This window comes from Tauraco erythrolophus, chromosome Z (assembly GCF_009769465.1).
Source record: "Tauraco erythrolophus isolate bTauEry1 chromosome Z, bTauEry1.pri, whole genome shotgun sequence".
NCBI lineage: Eukaryota > Metazoa > Chordata > Aves > Musophagiformes > Musophagidae > Tauraco > Tauraco erythrolophus.
In genome coordinates this window covers 16,953,789-16,970,011 of record NC_141496.1, presented here as the reverse complement: position 1 = coordinate 16,970,011, position 16,223 = coordinate 16,953,789, and the positions used below count along the sequence as shown (strand labels likewise).

Here is a 16,223-nt window from a genome sequence, read left to right as displayed (position 1 = left end):
AGGAGGAGCTGAGAAACCAGCTGTGTGACTCTGATTTGTCTTGTAAAATGTCTTTGCCTGTCTAATGAAACCATTGGAGAGTAATGAAAGCTGGAAGAATAAAGGAACCCAAGCCTCTGCCTCCAGCATGCCTTTGCTTACTTTCTTTCGTGAAGAGGAGAGCAGTGCCGGGCAGTTACACATTTTCCCTGTGCTTCCACTATCTGATACTGCATAACACTTCTGTTACACTGTGAATGAGAACACAAGAAAAGTTTACGTACAAAATATGCATTTATAAAATAATTTCTTGAATCCTTTTAACAAAACCTCTAATCTTTAATTGGTAACATCTCTCCAGTACACGCAAATAACTATTACAGATGTTTTTTTGTGGTATGACTTAGGCTTACTGGAAGTTTATTAGCATGATGTGTAATTTGATACCTTTGTACTTTTAAAAGCACTAATGTGAGCTGTAAAAATCTGTTTCTGCCAGGTTAGGAATACGTAGTTCATTCCAAAAATATTGTGGTCAATATTTAAATGATACTGTCTTAAAGCTGACTATATGATTCCAGTCCAGCATACCAGCACAAATACTGCAGCTATTATTGTGTAGCTAAATGAGAAAGTTTTGGTAGCTTCACATTTCAAAGAACATTGTACATCAGCTTCAGTAAGGGCTTGGCCACCGCTGGGCCTATGAAAATCTGCCTGTCTTGGTACGTGAGTCACATACTAGAGGTGGTGATTCATGTTAAGGATGAGGAGGGCCACGAATATGATCCAAGGGCTGGAACACCTCTGCTATGAAGACAGGCTGAGACAGTTGGGGCTGTTCAGCCTGGAAAAGAGAAGGCTCTGGGGTGATTGTGTTGCAGCCTTCCAGTACTTCAAGGGGGCCTACAGGAAAGCTGAAGAGGGACTTTTGACGAGGGCATGTAGTGATAGGACAAAGGGCAATGGCTTTAAACTGAAAGAGGGCAGATTGAGATTAGATATAAGGAAGGAATTTTTTTTCATTGAGGGTGGTGAGGCAGTGGAACACGTTGCCCAGAGAATTTGTGGATGCCCCATCCCTGGAAGTGTTCAAGGCCAGGTTGGATGAGGCTTTGGGCAACCTGGTGTAGTGGAGGATTTCTCTGTCCATGGCAGCAGTTGGAACTAGATGATCTTTGAGGTCCCTTCCAACCCTAACCATTCTATGATTCTATGACTTGCGATATGCGAAGATTCTTTATGGTCTATACTAATTCTTTTTCAGAGAGAAAAAGTCTCCTCATGAAGTAATTTCTTTTGAGAATTAACATTGGATGGAGTGTTTTGCAAGGGCTTGAATATCTGTGTATCCTGTTACATTTATGAAGATAATCTTATGTTGGGTTATATAGCAGCTTGCCAGTTCATTAGTATTTCCTTTCTCAGCAGCAAACTTAACATTTTAAATACTCCGTTGTTTAATACACAGCTCAGATAAATATGCTGATGGCACAGCAGGAATCTTTAAATATTTATCGTAAGTTCTTAAAGATCTGTATTTTAACAGATGTAGGACAAATGTATTTCAGTATTTCTGAAGAGCGGAAATAGTGTTTAAAGTCCCCAGTTGTCAATGACACTTGCTGTAAGTGTGTTCCCAGAAAAACATATGGGAATTGTGAAATTGCTCAACCTCTTCAAAAACCCATAAAAGTTGGTGAGATTTTTTTTTTCCATTACTCTCAGCTACTCTTTGCTCCATTTAAAAACAGATTATTATGATGTGTGGAGAGGTTAGGAGTGCACTTAAACTGTTCTTTGCATGCAAGATCTTTCAGTGTATGTACCTAATACTCCATTAACAGCCTAAACTGCTCCCCCATTTCAAGAACAATGAGTGACAAGTAAATGTTTGTGCAAGCAGTTAGAATTTTTGCATTTTTCCTTAAAAAAAAGTCTTTAACAAAAACAACAGCCTAGTGTTGATTCTAGTATTAGATAAGTAGTATTGTAAGTATATTAAAAGGAGTATATGAAGACTGCTTATATTAATGCAGTCGCTAAGACTGCTTGAAATTCATTGTGGGCTAAGCTTCTTAAACATGGACTGGCTTATTTTATTGCTGCTTCGAATTACAAAGATGGAGGACCAGGCTTTGAGAAATCCTTTGAATTTGAGTCTGAATGTTTGTATGCTGCACCACGTGGGACTCTTTAAGCTATTTAAGCTCTACTTAATAAGCTTTTTGGATGTTTGTCATCAGCTGTCTGACTGTCTAGTTTCTGTACAACCCTGCATCCTCAATGTGCGTTCAGTGAACAGGACTGGGATTTCAGATGTATATCTCTTTTTTTTTTTTTTCTTTTTTAATAGGCCAAACCCATCATACTCGCATTCAAATCATTCTGTTTCTCTTCCTCTAAAGGTTTTCTTAATCTCAAACTCAGTGAAGAAAATATCAACTTCCACTCATCCCTCTTCCTGCCTAAGAAATTGTAAGGTTCCTAAAACATGACCAGACTCACAATCCCAAGTTTATGTTATAACAAATCAGCTAATAATTGCTGATTATTTTTAAATGTTTTGTCATTTGTTTTTTTTTTTTTTTTATTTTCGAGCTGGGATGTAGCGAGAAGAGTTTATCATCAAAACATTGATGTAAACTCCAGAAAGGTAGCTATCAAAAGGCATTGCTGTGTGGTGCAGTGGTACAGCATGGATAAATGTAAACTGCTTAGGGGTAGGAAGAATTTATTCATCAGTGTTTTGAAATGGCTTTTTGGATGGAAGAAGGAATTGGGTTGGTTTCGCTGGACGTGGAATGTATCTATATATAGTGATTCAGCTTCAAGCCAGTGACCTCCTCTAAAACCAGGACTTACTCAGATTCATAACACTTCCAAAATGTGAGTAGGACAGGATGGGTCACTCTACTGCCTGGATTCTTTATACTTCATCAGTCTTCCGATGACAGTTGCTATGTTTAATTGTTTTTTTTCCGCTGAGTTCTTCTAATTCTTCTAATCTGTCTCACATGTTTTTTGTTAATGCTACATCTGTTAAACTAAGTCTTTGTGGTGACATGGATGTTCTGAGCAACCTGATCCCAGTGGAAGATGTCCCTGCCTGTGGCAGAGGGGTTGGAACTAGATGATCTTTAAGATCCCTTCCAATCCTAACCATTCTATGATTTTATGATTCTTTCAATGCACGTGATCATGATAAGTCTGTGTTGGAATAAAGTAAGTTCTGAAAATACACCTAGTGATCATCTTTGTAAGTCATTTCCCTCTAGTAGTTTTTAATGTATTCGTACATGAGAGTCTTGAGATGATTTTTCTGTTTTGTAAGATTTTTTTTTCTATTTGTTTGATCAGTTTTATGAATGTTTTCTAACAGTGTTATCACTCTAATTGGAAAAAATCAAATATGCAGTGAGATCACTTAGCTGTGAAACCTGAGTGCCGTCCTGCTGATGAAGTTTACAAAAGAAATTTAATCTGAGAAATTAATTTGAGAGAAACAGGAAAGGAATAGAATCTTACCATGTCAGGTCTTGAAAGAGTGTTCATAAGCAAACACACAGATACTCATATTTACCTTAGGTGATTATGGCGAATCTGTCATAGGTTGCTGCAAAATAGATGACAAACTTAATTTGCTGGTAGGATTGTCTGTTTTAGGAAGGTTTTTCCCAGCATAATTTTGATAAGTAAATGCTTAATATCTTCATACTCTCAAATAAGAAAGCTGTATTTGTGCATTTTTCTGAATGCATGGCAAGCTAAAGACCCTAAGTTGAGGCTAAAATATTGAGGAAGGGGGAGTTAAATGGAGCTTTCAGTGATACATAGTTCCTCTGTGAAGGATCATACTATTTGTCTGGTCATTGAAAAATACCCTAATGCAACTGAGTGAGTTTCTCTGAAAAATAAACATGTATTAAAAAAAAAATTAAGTCCGAGTACTCTATTATAATGGTTTGTGACCTTTTTAGAATAATGCTTGCGTGTTGCTGTTCTTACTATAATTTGAATGTTTTGCAAGAAGTAACTAGCAGAGGGTGACAATTGTCTCTGCTGTCCAAAAAAAAAAAAAAACAAACACCAAAACCATGCTGAAATTGCTGTGAATGTACCTTGAATCAAAAGAGATTGCACGAAGTTACTGATGAAGCGTTATGTTTTAACCCCAGCTGGCAACTAAGCACCACACAGCCACTCCCTTCCTCCCTCCTCGGTGGGATGAAGAAACAATCAGAAGAGTAAAATTGAGAAAACTTGTGGGTTGCGATAAATACAGTTTAATAGGTAAAGCAAAAGATGCGCACGCAAGCAAAGCAAAACAAGGGATTCCTTCACTACTTCTCGTGGACAGGCAGGTGTTCAGCCACCTCCAGGAAAGCAAGACTTCATCATGCTTAGTAGTTACTTGGGAAGACAAATGCCATCACTCTGAACGTCTCTCCCTTCCTCCTTCTTCCCTCAGCTTTATATGCTGAGCATGGTGTCATATGGTATGGGATACCCCTTTGGTGAGTTGGGATCAGCTGTCCCAGCTGTGTCCCCTTCCAACTTCTTGTGCATCGCCGGCCTGCTGGCTGGTGGGGTGGGGTGAGGAGCAGAAAAGGCCTTGACTCTGTGCAAGCACTGCTCGGCGGTAACGAAAACATCTCTGTTATCAACACTTTTTTCAGCACAAATCCATTTTGGAGGGAGCCCTTGCGGGCATGTTCTATTTATTCTGTTTTCTACAGAATAACTATTTCAAAGCAGTTACTGAAGTTAAATGTCTAAGTGTAAACAAACTTACAAAGAAAATAAATGACTGTAACAATGAGATAAAATTGAGCAAAGGCAAGAGGAGCAGCAAGCATTCTGCTCAAATCGGGTGTAGGTGCTGCTACTGGCTTCCAGCTTAATGTTTCAGTCACACATCTGAATGAAAACGTAATAGTTTTCTGATCAGCTCAAGTATTTCAAACAAATGGACTGAAATGAAAGAAGACCTGTGTGCATTTTCGTTAGAAGCAGAAAAATAGACCATTATGTTCGTGCCATGTTGAAGCAAATAAAATGAGAGTAACTTATTCAAAATGAGGTAAATAAAAGGAAACAAATAATATAGATTCTTAAAACGAGAGGAGAAAATAAATTGCACACAGTAGAAAATGGGAGGTAGACGTTAAACAAGACATTCAGTAAGCGTCTAATTTTTTTTAGTCAAGTCAAATGGACTTTGGTCCGTTATAGTGGGATATGTAGGGATCAAGGAAACCGGCAATAAGAGAACATAATCAAGACAATGAAAAGAGTTTTGCAGATAGCAAAATAACCTTGGTCTTATATAAGGCATAAATGTAGACTAAATTTATGTGAAAGAAGAAAAAATTAAAAATGATACTGTCGTGCTAATGACTGTACTACAGGAAAAAGAAAGTAAGATCATTTGGGAGAGACAAGGTCAGTCCTAGGTATGTTTAAACTAGCAATGAGTTATGCAAGAAAATCTGAAATGCAGTGAAGTGAGTATTTAAGAGTAGCTGCATCCTTGAAAATAAGCCTCACATCTTGTATTGTCATGCAGAACTCAAATTATTATATTATTCAAGTATGTGTAAATACTGAAGTATATGCTGTGCATGAAATGCTGTCGATGGAATTAGAAGTATGATTGTGCGGTTTTGTTAGACTGCTATGTTAAACTAGTTCAGGATGAGAAATCTGTGCTTCGACAAAGGCCACCAGTATAATTCCTATGATCTACTACTTGACTTCCCCCTTTTTGGACACACCCTGTCTAAGGGGCACATGTGTAAGAAGTGACAATAACCCTTTAGGTACTTACCATATGAGTGAAATGGAGACCACACTAAACTACGTGTTATTGGGGGATAACGTATGTGCACATAGATTTGGTGCTCGAGGTGGCGGCACGTTGAGCATATGACTGACAGGCATGTTGTAGGACGAAGGGGGCTACAGCACACATGTTCCTGCCTGGCCTTGTCTTGGCCATCTGGCCGGCCCCAGTAAGAGGACTGAGCACCTCTTGTCAAATCTGTGCAGAAGAAAACTTCATGCTAGCGGTGTTTTTCAGTCTTTTTTTCAGGATGGCTTTCCAGATCTGGACTAACTGAGTGTTGACTGGTTCAGTTTTTCAAGTAGCAGTGGTATTTAGCATGCAGCGGTATTTTATTGAAGTGATAATAATATCATAGGTAGAGTAACCCAAGGCAAGGCTGCACACATTCAGGTCTGCTATTGTATGTTCATTTTGATGATCTCTTCACCCGAAAACAAAAGTGTAGGAAAATAGTGTGCATTAACAAGTTTGTTCCTTTGTAATGACTGGCAAGTATAGTTGAGTAATTCTGTTAATAACTGAAGAAAACTCCTGTGCTGGACAAAATGCATGTACATTCAAATTCATATTTGTTGGAATGTACCTTGATAAACTGATGCTGTAGTTACTATAAGCACAGTAATTACCACCATGATCTAGAAGAGCATTTGTAAAGCAGCTGTCTAAATTAGTACACGCAACAGTCATAAACAGAGGAAAGTGGAAAAATTGTCTTTTGTTAGTGAGATCACAACTGAGTAAACAAAACAGTAAAATTCATTAAAAACTAGAAAACATTTCCTAAATACTTATGTAGATGTTTTGGAATTGTGTTGTGGTAGAAAGTACTAGTTGGAAATACTGAATACTCAGGATGCATAAAAATGTTCAAGTGAGTGTATACTTGGATTTTTTTTTCTCTTATGAGAACAAACACATTGAGAGATTAATGTAAAAGCTTACTGATGGATGCAGAATCACTTCATCTCGATAGGATGTACACCTATCCACTAGTAACAGTTTGATTCAATTCACCAATCTGCTGCAGATAAGAGAAACTGCACACAAAAATGCAATTGAACTGAAAGTTTTGGAAAAATACATATTATTCATTACAAACTTTGCTTACAAAGCACAGTCATTGAGAACTGTTGAGGAAAAAAAGAAAGATGACATGACATACAGCTGTGGGTTGTTTTTTAAGGATTTTTAGGTACTTCTAAATTCCAGTGTACAGCCTATTAAATGGAATTAAAGAGAAACCACAGGACTAGTGTTTAGAAAAATTCGACTTATTAAAACAGCAGCAGCATGGATCCAAAGGGGTTTTTGGAAGTGATGCTTCCTGTGTTTCTTGGTTAGAGGATTACTTTCTGTAGTAAAGCTGTTAGTTTGGTTTTGGTTTTGTTTTTACTGTGCTTGCCCAGTTCTGTGCAAGTACTTCATATTAATTAAATACTCAAGATTATTGCATTTGAATCCTCCTCTACTCCACACTCATATTTGTCTATTTAATATATCATAGAACTGTAAGGTTAAAAAAATGCTTTTTGCACTTCAGCAGTAGTCTAATATGTTCTAATATTATTCATCATACTTGTGGGTCAGTTGGGATGAAAGTGGTTGCCCACACATGAGTCTTACTCTTGTGGTTTACATTCTCATCATACTATTGGAATGCAGTTGTCATTTGTTTCTTAGACTGGTATCTATCACCATAGCATGTGGGTGTCTGAAATCATGATCTCAGAGTGATGCAGGTCTTCAGGTAATATGCCAACCTCATGGTGGTCTTGGAAAAATACGGCAAGCTTTGAGCCATGTTATGTATAGTTGTCTATGATTTATAGGCTTAGTTATGGAGATTCAATGCAAAGAGTAGAATACTATGGTGACAGGCTGACACACTAACCTGTACTGCTGAGTAAAAGAGATTTCCACATTCAGAAACCACTTTTTTAAAAAAAAAATAAATGTAGGTGACTTCATGTCTAAGTTAGGCTTTGCTATTGCAGAATGCTTACTCTCCAAATGCAACAGTCATTGTTACAGGCTGTTTCCATACTGAATTACAGGGATTGTTTCTATAATTCTGTCATGTGCACTGCAACTGTATTTAGTAGATTCCAGTCTTCTATTAAAAAGAAAAATATAAGCCAAGTTTTTCAATATTGTTTTTCAACACTACTTGTTTATTTATTGTGTTTAATTCTCAATATGTTTGTCCTTCAGTGTATTCTGTTATGCTTTTACAGTGTGGGGTTTGTAGGAAGAACAGGAGAGGGAGATACACCTTCAGAAGTAATTAATCCACTTCTAATAGAGTTGCTTAATTAGTTTAGATGAATCATCCTCTCACATGTCTATTTCTCTCCATAGGCTGTGGAATGAGTCTGGGTGACTCTCTGAGACTAGACAACTAGAAAAAGCTGAGTGAGATGAACCTGTCCTTAGTATTTGAAAGAATGGTGGTTGCCTGGGTAATCATAGAAAACTTAAATCTCTTTTCAATTTTGCTTATTCTTATTTCTCTTATTTTTCTTTTTCTGTTATAGGTCCTGATGTCTTTACATGAAATGTTCCCAGCAGTGCATGCAGCAGAAATGGCGGTCCAGAGAAACCCACGTTCCTGGGATGCCTGGCAGACTTTGGGACGTGCCCAGCTTGGATTAGGAGAGATAGCACTGGTAGGAAGATGGACAACATTAATATGCTAAACTTGTAAACCACACTCTCGGCCTTTTGGCTAAGATCAAGTGTAGTGTAGTATCTCTAAATTGTATGTGAGAGAATGAGAATACAGAAATACCAAGGTAGCTGAATATCCTTATGTAACCTGAAAATAGGCAAGGGAAAAGGTTGTTGTTATTTATCTCCAGTATTCCCTCTACTTTGTATTTTTTACAAATACATCCTGTGTGGTTTTGTTGCTAGGCTTTTGGAAGACCTGCCTAGCTTGAAACCTTTTGTGTTATCTACAATATTTACGTGGTGGCTTTATGTAATAGAATAATTATGTTGACATAACTGCACATACTACATTCTGAGCACTGTACTGCTGCAGTGCAGCTCACCATAGTTTAAAGGTGAAGGTACTGTGAAGTCCCAGTTGATGTTCAGGCTCAGTTCTATACATGCCTGCTAATATAATTCTAGTACCTTGTTTTCACCGACTCCTACTGAGGTGCAGCAAATCACGTGTGCTCATTCATGCTTTCCTCTGGCTCCTTGACCCTAAATGCTGGCTGAAGCTGCTTCTTTTCTAATGAGACAGCAAAAAGGCTGGGATGCTCTGCAGTAGCTGGAGTGCATCTTTTCTCTACCTGCAGCTGTTTGCCCTCGTGCTGTCTTGGCTACATGATGTGATGCAAAAGGAGACTCTTCCTCCATGTCAGATCACCCTCCACCTGTAGGCTATACACTTGTAAATAACGTAAAGTACATAATGTAATAGTTTTCTGCTAGGTAGTGTGGAAACATAGTGAGTGAAGTTTTTTAATTCAGACACATTAACTAAAGTCTGTTAGAAAAATGTTTCACCATGAGTTTTCACGTAAAAAAAGATTTATTTTTTTTTTAATAGAAGTAGCTGTGTGCTGGTTTAATACATAAAATTTTGTTCTAGAATGTTTTTGCAAGTTTACAATGTTTGGACCAAACATTTTCAGGAATAAAAAAAATAATTATGATTTTTTTGAGGGAGGCTAACATCACACAAAACCAGTTTCTTTTAATTTAAAATGTACTGAGGAGCAGTATTAAAGTACAAACAAAAAAAACAAACAATGAGAATATGTCATGGTTTAGCCCCAGGCAGCAGCTAAGCACCCCTCTGCACTGCAGGCCGCACATGTCGCACATGTCGCGGGTTCCTTTGTCCCTTCTTAAATGCATTGCTCCCAGAGGCGGTGATTATCTCGGCCCTGGACAGAGGTGGGTCCCACTTGGAGCTGTGGAAACTTCCAGCAGCTCCTGACAGGGGCTATACTTGTAGCTCCTCACCTGCTACCAAAACCTCACCACATAAACCCAGCACAGAATAACATAAGATAAAAGCTGTGTGTTACAGATGTGTAGTGGGCTATTTTATCTTGCTGCAGTATCATAATACAACATATTCAATATGAATCCAGACATATCTGCATCACATCACTTAACTGGTGACATTCCATGACTTTTGTGGTGTAGAAGGTAAAAGTAGATGGTCTGTCCTCTCTGGATCTACAATCTATAATTTTTTTTTTTTCCTTTTAAGTGCCTGAAATTGTTGCTGTAAATTATGTCTGAGATTTTTAAATGCATTAGTCTCTGGGAATTCAAAGTTTTATTTCCTTCAAGAATCCTAGGTAACTGATGCTGCTTATTGTATAAAATATGCTAGTTACTGTGGTGTGAATTGTAGATATTGATATACCAATACTAGTTATACCACCAGGTATCTGCTCACCAGATACTGTAAGTGTTGTCTACATTGGCAAGTCACATCACACCAATAGGAGTAGATATCTTGAATTACTAGTGCTGGGGACCCAATGTCCACATTAGACTAATTTTGTTCTGCTTGGAAGCAGTTTGGTGCACCTCAGGTGCTCTCTTGGAGTGCACCGCCAAGCTTAATGAGAAAGGAATCCAGTTTGTGTAGCCTGAGACTGTTTCATGATGCAGACCAAAGCACTGTAAGTGGGAACAATCAGAGATTTGCATCAAAGCGCGTTATTAATCTGAAACAGAACGCTAGGTGCTTCTGTAATTGTTAAATTAACCTTACTGTCTGTGAAGAGAGAGGGAGGAGGGATTATCACGAGGTAGTTTGCCCTCTGAATGTTTTTGTCTGTCTGTTTGCGTAGGGAGCCCAGAGGTGACTAAGCTCCTGTCGGTGTCTCCAGTGCTTTAGTACTGGTGTTTCTACTTTTTTGCCTTTCTATGTTCTCACGTACAAAGAATAACTTGGGGAGCTATTCTAAAATGCAGATAATGTTCACTATTTATTTTTGAACCAAGCAATTTTTAAGGAATCTTAAAAGATTAAGACTGGAGGAGTCTTAAAAGGTTAAATGATTTCATAATTATTGAATCTGTGGAGGCTTCTTGACCAGGTGGTCTAAGTCTTAATTATCCTTTTCCCATTAGCCTTTTATTACCATAATCTTTTAATTTTTCACTGCATTATATATTTTACAAAGAAAAGTTAATAAAGGATAGATGTAAGGGCTTTTTAGTAATGTTTGATATTTGGGAATTACTATCCATCTCAAGAGCAGCTCCTTCTGTTGCTTTGTTTCATTTCTCCCCCACCAATGTCTGTCTTCACTACCCACATCCTGCCAAATGGTCTGTTGTAAATATTTTTATTACTTCACAATGAATGATGCCCTTTTTCATCAGAAAAAACAATTTACTGTATTTTAATTTCATGTTTCCCAGGTCTAAAATACAGCTTCCAAACAAATCTAATTTATATTATGAGCTGTGTAATATATTCATTTCTGGCAAAAAAAGAAAGATTTGGTTTGGTTTGTTTTTGCCAAACTTGTGACAGAAAGAGTGAGATAAATTAGCCCCTTTTTATTTAGCTTTTACAAAAGATGTTTGCTCTTTTTTCTGGATTGACTAAACAGGGTAATTCAACAGTAATACTTAAATGTGAGCAGGTAGAACTTTACTTCTGTAAAGGCAGAGATTCCTTAAATTCTACAAATCAATTTGCAAAGGCATACCCAAGTAAACTTAGCAACGTAAATGTCGATACTGTAGAAATGTAGTCAGACTTGCAATATTTCTTTCATTTAATTGTAAATGTTTGTTTTTACAAATGATATTTACTGTATTGATGACAATTAAATGTAACAAATAGTAACAATGATAATTTAAATAGTAACAATTTCACACTAGTATCTTCATTAGAACAGTTCTTCCAATGAGACAGAGTAAGCCTCACACTTATTAAACAAGCAAACAACAAAAACAAAATAAATTTTTTTAAAAAAAACAACCAACCAACTGAAAGTGTCTGAGGCTCACACCTTGGAGAAATTCATAAGCCAGCTGGACATGGTGATGGGTGGCCACCTCCAGGTGGCCCTGCTTGAGCAGCAGGTTCGCCCAGATGACCTCGGAAGATCTGGCCAACCTCAACCATTCTGGGATTCTGTGACTTAAGCTTACCCCGTTGGAGGCTGGGGCTTCCATGTCAAATCTGGAGTACTGAAGATTACAAAGTTAACCAAGCAGACGCGTAAATACGAACTGCTTATGCGTGCTTTTTGTTTGGAGTTTTGGAGGATGTGGCTTACTGTATTGTTACTAAGTAGTTAGTGGTTTAGCAGTCTTCAAATGTGATACTACATCAAGCCTTGGCAATATGAATCCTCAGATTAGTCCTTTTCTTTTATTGAAAGAAATAGTTTTAGGTCTTTTGCGTAATGGTGGGAGTTATGTACTAGCAAAGAGGTAAATTACTGCATTCTCTTGGAATCCAGCTAATTAGCGTAACATTCTGAATTTGAGAGAATTTTTCAAAATGTTACTAATGTAAGTATGTAGAAACATAAAGATTTTGATAATCAAAAGGAAACGAATGCTTGGCTTTCCATTGAAAAGCAGTCAAGTCTGTGCTTCAGATTGTGTTCCTTTCAACTTGAGGTATAAATAACTCAGATTTTATTTTTATAGTTTTATATGAGATTAGAAAATTTAATTACACTGCTGTGGTAATCTTTCTAAGAACAACAAAATGTGTGTATTATTTTATAGTCATGGAATATTTAATTTTATCAGTATATTAATATAGTTGAAAGTTATTCTTCTTATGTGCATAAATGGAAAGAAAAGGAGGCAATGCAATTTTAAAAATTGCTATTTGTTTTCTAATTTTGGACTAGAATTTCATGTTATTCCATTTATAGTTTTTGTGGTCACACGTTAAATGGTAATGTTTTCCTTATCAGCCTTTGATAAAAAACATTTCTTTTGAAAATAAAACACAGGACAAGGCATATTTCTGTCCTGCCAACTCCATCTTGAAGTACCTTCCAGCCACACACACATTCTAGAGAAGAGTATTTGGGAAGTATTAAGTTATAGAGAAAATAAAATGCTGTGTCAGTTAAAGTGGGGTTCTGTTAAATTCTTTTCAACATCTTTAAACAGTCCTACCCAGTTATAGGTAATATCAGGTAATACTCTGTAATACTGCCTTCCTCAGAAGTCATAGAATCATAGAATGGTTTGGGTTGGAGGCAACCTTAAAGATCATCCAGTTCCAACCTGCCTGTCACGAGCAGGGACACTTTCCACTAGATCAGGTTGCTCAAAGCCTCATCCAACCTGGCCTTGACCTCTTTCAGGGATGGGGCATCCACAACTTCTCTGGGAAACCTGTTCCAGTGTCTGACCACCCTCACAGTGAAGAAGTTTTTCCTTATATCTAATCTAAATCTGCCCTCTTTCAGTTTAAAGCCATTGCCCCTTGTCCTATCACTACATGCCCTTGTCAAAAGTCCCTCTCCAGCTTTCTTGTAGGCCCCCTTTAGGTACTGGGAGGTTGCTCTATGTTCTCCCTGGAATGTTCTCTTCTCCAAGCTGAACTCCAACTCTTTCAGCCTCTCTTCATAGCAGAGGTGCTCCAGCCCTTGGATCATCTTTGTGGCCCTCCTCTGGACTCACTCCAGCAGCTCCATGTCCTTCTTATGTTGGAGTCCCCAGAGCTGAACACAGTACTCCAGATGGGATCTCACGAGAGCAGAGTAGAGGGCAGAATCACTTCCCTCGACCTGCTGGCTACATTTCTTTGGATGCAGCCCTGGATACGGTTGGCTTTCTGGGCTGCAAGTGCACGTTGCCGGTTCATGTTGATCTTCTTATCCACTAACACCCTAAGTCCTTCTCCTCAGGGCTGCTTCTCCGCCCAGCCTGTCCTTGTGCTTGGGATTGCCCCCACCCATATGCAGGACATTGCACTTGGCCTCGTTGTGCTTCCTGAGGTTCACACAGGCCCACTTCTCAAGCCTGTGAAGGTCCCTCTGGATGACTGTCGCAGCAGCTTGTCCACCACACCACACAGCTTGATGTCTCTCCAATTTAGAGACAAGGGTGTCAAATGCTTTGGAGAAGTCCAGGTAGATGATGTCATTTGCTCTTCCTTTATCCACCAAGGCTGTAACCCTGTCATAGAAGGCCACCAAATGTGTCCGGCAGGATTTGCCCTTAGTGAAGCCATGTTGACTGTCACCAATCACCTCCTTTTTTTCCATATGCTTTAGCATGGTTTCCAGGAGGATCTGCTCCATGACCTTGCCAGGCACAGAGATGAGACTGGCTGGTCCGTAGTTCCTCAGGTCTTCCTTTTTTTCCCTTTTTAAAGATGGGGGCTATGTTTCCCCTTTTCCAGTTGGTGAGAACTTCACTGGACTGCCACGAATTCTCCAATATGATGGGTAATGGTTTAACAACTTCATCTGCAAGTTCTATCTGGACCCTTGGATGCATCTCATCAGGTCACATGTACTTGTGCACCTTCAGGTTCCTTAGATGGTCTTGAACCTGATCTTCTCCTACAGTGAGCAGCTCTTCATTCTCCCATTCTCCCTGACTTTGCCTTCTTCCACTTCTTTTGAGGTGGAAGGACAGGTCCATGTCCTTCTTATGTTGGGGGCCCCAGAGCTGAATTCAGCGCTCCAGGTGGGTTCTCACGACAGCAGAGTAGAGGGGCAGAATCACCTCCCTTTACCTGCTGGCCACACTTCTTTTGATGCAGCCCAGGGTACGGTTGGCTTTCTGGGCTGCCAGCACACGTTGCCAGCTCATGTCCAGCTTTTCATCCATCAGCACCCCCAAGTGTTACGCTGAATGCTGTAAAAAAATCCACAGTTAAGGATCATTAAACACAGGGTAAAATTACTTACAGATGTATACGTATCTTCACTGACGAACATCCTTTGAAATGGGTCAGATAGTGTCTGTCAGGTGTAACATAAAGGCTTAATACAAACCTTGGGGGCAGATGTGAACTGCATAACCTCTTCAATGCTCCTTTACCTTTTCTTGAGATCACTGTATAATGACCATTACTAGGTCCATGTGTTATAAAACATGCTATAAAAAGTGTGGTCTCATTAAAACTGCCCTTCTAGTCTAAACACTCTGCAAACCAGCAGAAGAGATTCTGCTCATGGGACAAATGGAAGATTGTTTGCTACAGAATACCCTATAGTGAGATGAATTGTAAATTATTTTAAAAATACGAATTCTTCAAGTAGTGTAATTCAGCAAGCAAGAACGTCTTTCAGTAGGTTTTATAGTACTTTTCTCTACAGAAGCAAAAGTAGATATGTAGCTACATACCGATTTAAAATCCCGTATTCCTTACATGCAGGGTCTCTAAGACCATAGCTGCCCTTTAAAATTGTCTTCCCTATCTCCTGGGGGTTGGGGAGGGTGAGCAAGTGGCTGTGTGGCATTTAGTTGCCAGCCAGCCTAAACCACGACATCTGGAAATACCAAGTTTATGTAGTGCGACTGCATTTTTTTATAATGCCAGACAGGTAGCTGGAGAAGGAGATTTACATCTCCATCAGCAGGAGCATTAAAAGTAGCACAATTATTTTCTTCTCTTCTGTCTTAATAGAAATTAACGGCTGTGGAAGCAGTTACAGTTATGTAACAGTTATGTAGATGACAATTCTGTATTTTTTGGTATTACATTTCTGCTTTAAAACAAATCCCTTTGATTTTTTGCAGCACTTAAAACTTACTTTATTGTGTCATTATTATTTATTTATAAAAATGTCAAATATTTTCTCTAATAGATTTACAAAAATGATCAGTTTATGCTGTATTGTGTGAATTATTGAGGCAGCTTCTACGCTTATTAAATTTTACCTTATATTTGATTACTGTGTTTAATGTTTATTGTGCATGAACATAACTATATGTATGTTTTAATTAGCGGGCTTCTTTCATGGAAAGCTTAAAAGCAGATAGTGTTTGTTTATATTTTATTTTCAACTGAAACGCAAAAAAAGACCATTTTTTATTTGTTTGAGAGGGTCATCTACCCCTGGAAATTAAAAGCTAGCAAAGTTGAATAGTGACACTGTTTTACAAGAATTTAACTGCACTCCTCCTTCTGTTGAAAGTTCAGCATGCTCCTGCACTGCAGAGCTGGCTGTGGACCAGTAATAAAGTTGTTTGTTTTTTTTTTTCCCGTGGAACTAAAAGGCTGCCTATTGCAGCAACAGTAATACTGATAGCATGATCAGTGTTTCTTAAGTATGATTTGCATCTCTTGTCCACTGAGTTCACATCATATGTCGTTCGTATGTTACTCTGTGCCAGCAGAAGGGTGAATTGGCAGTTTCTGTCAATGCAGATGAAAAGTTGTGATTTTTCAAATTAATTTGGATGCTTTGAGCATTTA

General features: G+C 38.4%; 1 protein-coding gene across 2 annotated transcripts in view; it reads left to right on the top strand.

Annotated features, from left to right (window-relative positions):
- The window catches only part of TTC33 (tetratricopeptide repeat domain 33), a 57,045-nt gene that overhangs the window by 36,813 nt on the left and 4,009 nt on the right, over positions 1-16,223 (top strand). For both annotated transcript variants that reach the window (XM_086628925.1, XM_086628924.1), the window contains one exon: positions 8,362-8,493. In XM_086628925.1, the coding sequence (XP_086485051.1) occupies positions 8,362-8,493 (132 nt within the window). The remainder of the gene's footprint in view (positions 1-8,361; positions 8,494-16,223) is intronic.